We start from the raw sequence: 11,483 nt of genomic DNA, 5'->3' as shown, positions 1-11,483 counted from the left end.
TTTCTGTTTTACATCCGTAGCAGTTTCTGTATGTCCTGTAGCTTATCTGTGTTAGTCTCCACGTTCAAGAGTATTATTATTATTGGCTCACAAGGAGCTTTCACTCTCCTTGAAAATAGCTTGTGGTGTCCTCTGGAAGCTGAGTGACAACAAGTCTCCCCAGTTTTCCAGTATTCTTCACCTCTTCTGATAACATTAGCAAATGAATTTGCATTATCGCAACAGCCGCCCACCATCGATTGGTCTCCATTGGAATTTGAGTAGCAATAAGCCTCCCCAAAGTCCCAGTCCTCTTCGCACGTCCAGCAGAGGTCTAGTCAGTGCTCTCTCCTCAGTCTTTCCACCATCCTTGACCCTTCTCAGCTATTTGGCATCATTCTTTTATGGAGGGGGGGGGTGATTGGGCAATGAGAGGGGATGGGAAGGGGATAGGGGAGGGATAGAGACTTTATAGATATGTATCTTCAATTTTCTTGGTTCCATATAACGCTTCTTCATGTTCAGTTTGTCTGGTCTTCTGCGGCAGTTTGTCTGGTCCGTGCATGAGGTTCATGTATTAGTCCCCGCTTTCAAGGGTTTTCCTCAATATTTCAGCTGTTTTCATTATTGTTATTTGTTGTATATTTCCAATCATTCCTCTGATTCCAATTTCTCCCATTCTTTTTTTCAAAATTTTTCAGAATTATTCCTAGTGCTCCTACTATTATAGGTACTATTTTGATTTTTTTTATCATCCATATCCCTTTCAGTTCTCTGGCTAGTTCTGTGTATTTGTTCCGTTTCTCCTTTTCTTTGATATTTGTCCTATGGTCAGCTGGAACAGCAAACTCTACGATTTGACCAGACTTTTCTTTCTTGTTAATTATTATGACATCCAGTCTTCTTGCTTGGATGGGTTTATCTGTTTGTTTGTCCATGTCCCATAGGATTTTGTGATTCTTGTTTTGTTTTTTTTTGTTTTTTTTTACACGGTGGTCACCACTTATCAAGGCCCAGAAGCCACTCAGGGATAAGGGTTATTGCAAGTACAGTACATTAGTGTGGAGATTTAATGAAGTGTTTACTTAAGAGGGCGGTTCATTAGGAATTTGTTAAAGTTGGACTTAAAGACATCCAAGTTGAAGTCAGGTGATAAGCAGGCAGACGGAACAGAGTTTTCAGTTACTGTTGCTGGCTTATGTTTGTACCATTTGTCTGTGCATTCAAGATGTAGTTATTTGCACAATTCCCAGTGTACTGCCCTTCACACTTGGTCGTGCCTGTTCTTTTATTCCTTTTGGGCTAGTTTGCTAAATTCACTTACTATATGGTTTATCATTTCATCTCTTTGTCCACAGAGTCTGCATTTGCTGTTTTCTTGTGTTTTGTTGATCTTTGCTTCGATGTGGTTGATTCTCATCAAGTTACCTTGTGCTGCTATTATTAGGGATTCAGTTTCTCTGTTTACATGTCCTTTTCTCATTCATGTCTAAGTGTTTTCATTATTCTCATCTTTTGTCATCCTTACAAATCTTCCGTATAGTTGTTTCTCTTCCCATTTTCTTTTCTTGTCTTATCCTTTGTCTTTCTGTTTTTTTGTTTTGTTGGGTTTTTTCAGTGTCTCTTGCTGCCAAAATTATCCTTTCAGTGTTTTACGTTATGTAATTTTCTAGTTCTATGTTGGTGTTATTCACATAAAGTCGGTCAACATCGTCCTTCAGGTGTAGTGCATTGTGTATGGTCATGAGTTTCCTGGTCTTCTGATTGAGCTGTCTCAGTTCTTCTTTGGTTCTCCCTATGAATGGTCCAGAGTATCTTACTAGTGATACTTCCCATGTATTTATACCTTTTATTAGGTTTCTGCTGTATAATTTAGTTTCCAGAAGTTATTATTATTATTATTATTATTATTGTTGTTGTTATTATTATTATTATCATTATTATTATTATTATAGTTCATATTAATATTATTATTGGCTCGCAAGGAGCTTTCACACAGGTTATCAAAGATCTCATTGAAAACAGCCTGTGCTGTTTCCTGAAAGCTGAGTGACAACAAGTCTCCCCAAGTTTCCAGTACTCTCCACCTTTTTCGATAACATTTGCAAATAAATTTGCATTATCACAACAGCTGCTTGCCATTGATTTCTTGTTGGCAGCGGCTATTGGTCTTCACTAGAATTTGAGTGGCAATAAGCCTCCCCAAGGGCGCACATTCTCTTCGCAATTATCAAGCAGAGGTCTGGTCAGTGCTCTCTCTTCAGTCTTTCCTTTCTCTTTGACTCTACTTGTCTATTCGGTCTCACTCTTTTTTAGGGGGGGGGCAGTGATGTGGTAATGGGTGGGGGTGGGGGGTAGAGAACATAGATATGCGGTTTCAATGTTCTTGGTTCCATGTAGTGTTTCATGTTTTGCCTCTGCAGCGGTTTGTCTTGTTCGCGCTTGTGGCTCATGTGTGTTAGTCTTCACATTCAAGGGTCATCCTTAATATTTCAGTTGTTTTCATTATTGTTGTTCGTTGCATCTTTCCAGTCATTCCTCTGATTCCAATTTCTCCCATTCTTTTTTCAAAGTTTTTCGAAATTGTTCCTAGTGCTCCTACTATCATAGGTATTATTTTGATATTCTTCATCTTCCATATCCCTTTCAGCTCTCTGGCTAGCTCTGTGTATTTGCTCCGTTTCTCCTTTTCTTTGATATTCACCCTGGGGTCAGCTAGAACAACAAAGTCTACAATTTGACAGGACTTTTCTTTCTTGTTAATTATTATGATGTCAGGTCATCTTGCTTGGATGGATTCATCAGTTTGTATGTTTATGTCCCATAAGATTTTGTGATTCTTGTTTTCAGTTACTGTTGCCTGCTTATGTTTGTATCACTTGTCTGTGCGTTTGAAATGCAGTTGTTTGCATAATTCCCAGTGTACTGCCCTTCCCACTTAGTCGTGTTTGTTCTTGTATTTCTTTTAAGCCTGTTTGCTGCATTCACTTACTATATGGTTTATCGTTTCGTCTCTTTGTCCACAGAGTCTGCATTTTCTGTTTTTTGTGTTTTGTCAATCTTTGCTTCGATGTGGTTGGTTCTTATCGAATTATCTTGTGCTGCCATGATTAGGGATTCAGTTTCTCGGCTTATGTGTCCTTTTCAAATCCATGTCCAAGTGTTTTCGTTATTCTCATCTTTTGTCATCCTTGTAAATTTTCCATGTAGTTGTTTTTCTTCCCAGTTTTCTTTTCTCGTTTCAGATTTTGTTTTGGCAGTTTATTTCCTCAAACACACAAATAATGCTACACACTATTGATGGTTGATTACCAAATATTTTGCACATTTCAAAAATTGGAAGCTAAAATCTTGTGTTTTTGAATTTTTGAGATGAGGATTGGTTACTTATTTTATTTGGATTCATTGGACTACTGTTCTCATCTTGAGTGTCATTTTCACAACGTTTTGATCGATATAACCTCCGACCTTCTTCAGGTATATCTTGTCGAACTCAGGAATGTTTCTTTCGAACTCAGGACAAAATTTCGAACTCTTTATTTACTTAGAGTACTTGGAAAAATCAATTATAAAAGTGATATTATCCTGAAGGTTGAAGGTTCAATTCTCAGTGCGGGTGACCAAAAACTGCAATTACAATTATTAAGGACCTCTATCCAGTCATGGCTGACAAAACAAGAGTATGCTACTCCCGTGAAGTAAATAAAGGGTTTCATTTGACATTTTGCCCAAATTCTCAAGTTCGACAGAAACATTCCTGATTTTGACAACATACACCTGAAGAAGGTCGGAGGTTACATCGACCGAAATGTTGTGAAAATGACACTCAAGATGAGAACTGTAGTCTGATGAATTCAAATAATACCAAAATCTTGCCTTCTGGTGTTTACATTTTAAGTCATTTTGGACAACTTTCACATACTATGCTCAAATCAACTGACTGCCCATTGATGCATCCATGTTTCATCCATTGTCAGATATTGATACAAAAATCCTGCTTATTGTATTGAAACGGTTGCAAACAACGCAATGAATCATTAACGTGTTTTGGATTTTGATTATGAGCAAACACACGACTTACTTTGAACATAGCTTTCTCTTTAACAAATATTCATGAAAAAATAGTAACTACGCTTTCTTTTGATATCTTCATCTCTTCTGCTATCTCACACAACGTCACAATAATCAAAAGTGAGTTTATGGATATTTTTTATGTTTTCCGAGACAACTACCGGATTTCAGTGACCTGAGCTTTTCTATATCATTTGTGTCAGTATTCCACCTGTTGTCCATTGTTTCAACAGAGCAAAGTCTGAATATTATTACTTATAATGCCATTGCTTTGCTTGAATAGTATTTTCCACATCAGAAATCGATACTTTATCTACACTAAATTCAGATTTTTATAATGTTTTTAAAATTTACAATAGTAAGTGTATTTTTTTAATGGAAATCGCTCCAGACATGACACAAAGCCACTCAGTGTAATGAGCAGAAAACAAAAAATACCACTTCATGGTCAAAAGCTAGCCAGCGATAAATTTTATATCAATAAATACCAGTCAAGAAAACAGCAATTTTTCCCTCTTTGTCAGAAACATCGCTCATGGAAGTGAGATTTATGGAGCTGCCAAAAGTAAAATCAAGATCTACTCTCAATAAATTCATAAACTAATAATATGATTAAGGTCAAATTTTGAAACGTTCATTTGAAGAATAGTACTTTATAAAAAAAAAATCATATGAATTCTTTTTTAGTAGCAACATCTTTATGTCTGGTTTGCAATTTATTGAGTGATGTGTTAGTTAATTATAATCTATCTATCTATCTATATATCTATAAAAGTGAACATGTCTGTATGTCTGTCTGTGTGTGTGTCTGTGTACATTTTCCTTCGCAATAACTCTGTTAATTTTAAGTCTACAGACTCAAAATTTGATATGTAGGGTACTGAGATTTGGGAAAATCTTTGTGATCGATTTTCAGCCAGAAATTTGCCTGTTAAGGGGTCAAAGTTCAACGATTTGACCTTTGAGAACTCTACCAAACTCCTCCGACAATTTGAGATCTAAACACTTGAAATTTTAGATATAAGTTCCTTGGACATGGATCTAACTTAATAACTCGAGTTGAGCCCCAAACAATAAATGTTATAATAGGAGTCAAAGTTTAAAAAATTGCATTTTTTTTTTTTTTGCTCAGCATACACCTCTAAACACCCGGGCAACGTCGGGCACCCATGCTAGTATATCTATAAAAGTAAACGTGTCTGTGTGTGCGTGTACATTTCCCTATACAATAACTCTGTCAATTTTAAGTCTACAGACTCGAAATTTGATATACAGGGTACTGAGATTTGGGAAAATCTTTGTGATCCGTTTTCGGCCAGAAATTTGCCTGTTAAGGGGTCAAAGTTCAACGATTTGACTTTTGAGAACTCTACTAAACTCCTCCGACAATTTTGTGTCTAAAAACTTGAAATTTTAGATATAGATTTCCTAGACATGGATCTAACTTAATAACTTGATTTGAGCCCCAAACAATAAATTTTAAGGGTCATAATTGGGGTCAAAGTTAAAAGAATTGACTGCTTTTTTTTTCTTTCTTTTTTTTTTTTTTTTGCTCAACATACAAACACCCGGGCAACGCCGGGCTGAAATGCTAGTCAATTAATAAAAATAACTGTTTTAACAAGCAGGTACATCCCACCTCTTCACTGTTGAGGTCCTTAGATGCCGGAAAGCCTTCTAGTCTAATAGTCTCTTCCCCAGCTAAACTTTGGAATTCCCCCTGTTTCCTGCTTTTCTGGCTGTAGTAACCTGGAGAAATTCAAATTTAATGTAAGCAATCATCTCATTGGTCAAATCCTCGTAGTTCACTGTTAGACACGATCTCAAATAGCAGCCTTCTACATTCAAGTGGCAGGCTTCCCCTAACCCAACTGAAACTCGTTAAAAAACATGATGACAGTACAATCTAAAAATAAGCTTAAACCAGGCTTAGGGACAAACAAATCCAACTTGCCTCCTCCCTTGAGGCTTGCATTCACAAATATCCGTGGGCTTAGAACTAATTTAGCTGATGTTGAAGCATTTCTCCTAACAAATACCCCGGATATCTTAGCACTAAGTGAGACTAACCTACACTCCTCCATCCCCTCTAACTACTTTAACATGCCTGGATATCTCCCACTCTGCCGTAAGGACTCTGACAGACATATGCACGGACTTGGAGTTTACATTCGTAATACCCTTCCCTTGATTAGAGAAACAAACCTAGAAACGGATGATCAAGCCTTTATGTGCTTTAGACTAATCATGCAACACAACATTAGCTACTTTTACTTTCTCTACCGCTCTCCCTCGACCCAAGACTGCACCATAATAAACAAAGTATCTGACAGCATAGACACAGCACTCTCCTTCGACACTAGCGCCCAAGTACATGTATTTGGTGACTTTAATGTCCATCACAAAAACTGGCTTGGATTCTCTACTTATACAGATGCAGCAGGCAGCGCAACTCATAGCTTCTCTGTATCTCACTCCCTATCGCAAATTGTTACTTTCCCAACCCGCTTCCCTGATCAGGAAGAGCAACACGCATCACTATTAGATCTGTTTTTGACCACAGTTCCTGATGATTGTGTAACGAAAGCCGACAGCCCACTTGGGAACGCTGATCATGCGGTAATAATGGTTGAAATCGCCCTAAACTCCAGACCCAAAACTGAAGAGCCAGTGCTCAAAACAACGAGATATTATAAAAAGGCTGACTGGGAAGCTATCAGAGATCTTATCAGAGACGCCCCATGGGGAAATATTTTTTCTCTTCCTGCTGAACAGTGTGCAACTGAGACCACTGAATGGTTCAAAACTGCAATCGAAGCGCATGTTCCCATGCGGAAATTCTATAGCAAGCCCCACTCTCCCCAATGGTTTACTTCGACTTGCGCAACTGCCATTGCTCAAAGGCAGCATGCATTCCGCAGGTTTAACCGACATAAGTCCAGTTCAAACAGACAAAAGTACATAGAAGCTAGAAGTAACGTTAAGAAAGAAATAGCGACAGCTAAGAGGGAATTTACGGAAACCACTAAAAAACGCATCGAAGCACAAAAATTAGGAACTCGTGACTTCTGGAAAATCTACAACAGTGTAGTAAATAATGGGCAATCAACAATTCCCCCACTAACCAACAATCACGAGGTTCTTTGCTCAGCAACCGAGAAGGCTAACATGCTTGCCAGTCGGTTTGCCTCCAACTCTACACTGGACCCTCTAAACCACCCCCTACCTGACTTTCCTATGCGGACAGACGCCACGCTAGACGATCTGGAAATCACCCCTGCTCAGGTGCATGCTATCATAAAAAACCTTGACACTTCCAAAGCATGTGGACCTGACCTCATCCCAGCTGTGCTATTAAAAAAGTGCTCAGCCGAAGTAGCTCCAGTTCTCTCCAAACTCTACAACAAATGCCTTAATGAAGCTTGCTTTCCGAGCTGTTGGAAAACTGCTTCTGTGGTACCAGTATTCAAGAATTCTGGCGAAAGAACTGACCCATTAAATTATCGCCCTATTAGCCTCCTCCCACTTTTTGCCAAAATATTTGAGACCTTAATTAACCATGCTCTAGTCTCCAGCACCTTACAGATGCTAAACTTCTGACCGACCATCAATATGGATTTAGACAAGCCCTTCCACGGCAGACATCCTCACTGTAATCTCTGAACGCATATACCATTCACTGGACAAAGCGAGAGAGGGCAGAGCGGTAGCTCTAGATATATCTAAGGCTTTTGACAGGGTATGGCATGAGGGTCTCCTCAGGAAGATTAGATCTTACGGTATCACTGGTAGAATACTTAACATAATTAAATCCTTCTTAGATAAGAGAAAAATCCAGGTTGTCCTCGACGGTCATACGTCTAAACAATATAATATAAATGCGGGAGTGCCCCAGGGATCTATCCTTGGTCCTCTGCTGTTCCTGATATTCATAAATGATCTCCCCGACAAAATTGCCTCTGAGATGGGTATATATGCTGATGACACCACACTCTATAGCAGGCACGACAGGAAAACAAATGAACATATATCTAAAGTAATGGCAGAAACACTAGAGGATGACCTCAAATCAGTAGTGGAATGGGGACAAAAATGGATGGTAACGTTCAATGCCACCAAGACAAAACTGGTTTCATTCAATAATTACAAGAAACCTTCTCTACCACCTATAGCAATGGCCAACAACTCTTTAGCTGAGAGTACGTCTTTCAAGCTCCTTGGCCTAACGTTCACAGGAAACATGAGCTGGAACAATTACATCGAGGGCATTGCCAGGGCCGCTGCGAGGAAGGTGGGCTCTCTCTACCGTGCTAGAAAACTTCTAACACCCGAAAGTATCCTGTACCTCTATAAGGCCACTATTCGCCCATGTATGGAGTATTGCTGTCATATTTGGGCCGGTGCATCGGCTACTAGTCTCTCGCTCCTTGACAGGGTTCAAAAGAGAGTCGCAAATCTGATAGGCCCTAAACTGGCATCAAAACTTCAGCCTCTGTCCCATCGTCGAAACGTTGCATCCCTCTGCCTGTTCTACAAGTATTATAATGGTGAATGCTCTGAAGAACTGCAAGCACTTGTGCCCCCATGACGTGAACACCCTCGACAGACCCGACAAGCTACAAAATCCCACCCCCACACTAGAGATCCCTAGATGTAAAAGATCTTTCTACTCCAGTAGTTTCTTCCCCAGAACTGCTAGTCTTTGGAATTCCATTCCAGGTCACTGCTTCCCCAACTGTACTGACATGCATAAGTTCAAGTGCAACGTGAACCAACATCTCGCTGCCCTAATCCCTACATAGTACCCCAGTAGATGTTTCCCCTGATAGTAGCCCCCTACATTAAAGTGGCAATGTGCCTTGTTTGGGGTGAAAATGTAATAAAAAAAAAAAATAAAAAAAAATATGTCTTATTTGGGGTGAAAAGGTGTTTTTTTTTTTTAATTATTGGGAGTGAGAGGAAACGGTGTGCACTGCACACAAAAAAAAATGGCAATGTGATGTTATGAGAATAGTGATTCTTATTACATCCCGAGCAACTTCGAGTTGTCTTCTATAAAACAAAATAAATGGATCAACTTTAGTTAAGGGCGACTCTAAAGTTTCCTTTTCATTGGTTATTACTTTGAGATAGAGAACCTGCAGCTACTTCTTTACATCGATTACTGTACAAATTTATTGATCTTCAAATTCACATTCTAAAATACATTCTAAAATAGAGTACTGTTGTCACATCTGGGGTGGACCTGCCGGAGTACCTATGCTGCCTTGACAGAGTTCAAACCTTGCTTTGAAACCTAATAGCCAGTGTCCTTTTCTCTTCCCTGCAACTTCTTTCCCACAGAAGAGACATTGTGAGTCTGTCTCTGCTCTATTGTTATTTATATAACAAGTGCTCGACTGAGCTTCATTCAATGGCCCACTTCTGCCAAATTTCACAATAAGTACTCGTCAAGCTACAACTACTACCATCAAATTCCCCTACTCTCTATCGATGCCCAAATCTAAATGCAAATTCTATGAACAAAGCTTCTTTCCTAGAATTGCCCACCTGTGAAACTCTGTTACACTGGCCTGCTTTCAAGCTAACTACAACATGGTCGTCTTCAAGTCCAATATGAACAAATTTTTGCTATTCTGTCCCCTTAAATAATCCAATTCTGCCCAATTCCCACCACAAACAATCACTAAACTGACTGCCCACCTTACACTTATTAATCCTTATCCTCGAGTGGCCTTCGGGCTCTGATAAATGGTGACTTCCCTGAGAGAAAAAAAAATGACCATACAGAAAGGAAAAGAAAAATATGAGTTATCCTTTCTGATTTGTTTTTTCACTATGATATGTTAACTTAATTGCTATTAATGTCCAACTTTTAAAAACGTTTAAATTAACACTATGTTTTAGATAAGTGAAAATTAGTGAAGACATGGTTTACAAAGAAAGAAAAAAAATGTGTAGTAAACTTCATTTGTTAATTAAAATATAAGAACTGGAAAGAGAAAAAGAAAAGAGACCGCCTGACCTCGTAATGGCTGGGAGGGTCACGAGCTGGCCTTTCTCAATGGCTTTGTTGTAGCAGTCAGCTCCTTTGGTTTCCATGGCCACAACAGGTACGTCTTCCCAGCCGACTTTCTTCATGCCTTCAGTAATGCCGATCAAGAGACCTCCTCCACCAACGCAAGTGACTATCACGTCAGGTTTTTTGTTGAGTTGTTCTGCGGCCTCTGTGATTAAGGAACTGTGTCCCTCCCTTTATCAGAAAAAAAAACAAAAACGAATAAGAAAAGTTAATGGAAGGCAAACACAGACCAGCTTTATTAAATGCAGCTTTATTGAACATAAATAAGTATGTTGCACACCTCATATATATATATATATATATATATATATATATATATATATATATATAATAATAAGTTATAAAATATATATGGCAATTAAGCTACACATAATATTCCGCATTTCATCCACGCTAGGATTCATCAGGCTCATGCATAAGCCTGATGAATCCTAACGTGGATGAAACACGGAATATTATGTGTAGCTTAATTGCCATATATATTTTATAACTTACAACCTAGCTCTACCTACGTATTGAGCACTGTTGAAGTAAATACTTAAAGTTTACGCATAAATTTATACTTTTGTATATTAATTTATGTGATTAAATGAAGTAGTCATATATAAAAATATATATATATATTGTGTATTTAGGCAGCATTCTTTCATTTAAACAAACGTTCTTAACGACAACAGAGAGCTTACGTTTGATTAGACCTTTTTTATTTTTCTGATGATTTTTAGTGTGTAGATCGAAAGAATTAATAAAATTAATATAAGTTCCACGTGTAGTTTGTTGCTTTTCATCTTTCAAAGAAAACATAGTCAGGAGGTCTGCATGAATATTATTGCGAGGAGGGCTAGACATATTTTTTTATATAGTAGCAGTGGTGAATGCGTGTGAACTGAGAGTACCCAATGTGGGAGAGAGGGGTACCTTGTTTTGTGGTCAGGGCTGGGTCAGATAGGGGACGGGGGTGGTACGATAGGCATTTGAGTGTGTTTTCGTTGGATTGGAATGTGATTTGATTTAGGGCAGGTTTTTGCTTCAAGTACTTTTAACTTCTTGATGTTGGTTTCATGGTGCATTATTTTTGTGTTGCTAACAAGAATTTCTCTAACTTCAGTAGAGGAGCAGTTCTGTTTTGTTTTGTTTTTTGTAAATATTGTGATATTACACTTGATTCTGTATTATGCATGGTAAGTGTATAACCATCGTAACCAAGGTAACTATTAGTTTTGTTGTTCTTATAGGAGCTGCACTTTCTTAAATGGCATTTGAACTTATAGATGACGTTGGTTCGTCCTAGTGGTTTGAGGGTAGAGAAGGCACCGATTTTACTACTGGATTTTGGTTTTTAAATTTTTCA

At 38.4% G+C, this 11,483-nt stretch overlaps 1 protein-coding gene across 1 annotated transcript in view; it reads right to left on the bottom strand.

Moving 5' to 3' along the window:
* Nucleotides 1-11,483, bottom strand: part of LOC145298686 (serine dehydratase-like) — a 55,747-nt gene that overhangs the window by 3,509 nt on the left and 40,755 nt on the right. Inside the window, exon 6 of the mRNA XM_080144336.1 lies at nucleotides 10,076-10,303. Coding sequence (XP_080000462.1) covers nucleotides 10,076-10,303 — 228 coding nt within the window. The remainder of the gene's footprint in view (nucleotides 1-10,075; nucleotides 10,304-11,483) is intronic.

The sequence above is a fragment of the Euprymna scolopes genome, chromosome 2 (assembly GCF_053919585.1).
Source record: "Euprymna scolopes isolate OS-2025 chromosome 2, ASM5391958v1, whole genome shotgun sequence".
NCBI classification, from domain to species: Eukaryota; Metazoa; Mollusca; class Cephalopoda; order Sepiida; family Sepiolidae; genus Euprymna; species Euprymna scolopes.
The sequence above is the reverse complement of the archived record's forward strand: the minus strand, read 5'-3'. Positions and strand labels throughout refer to the sequence as shown.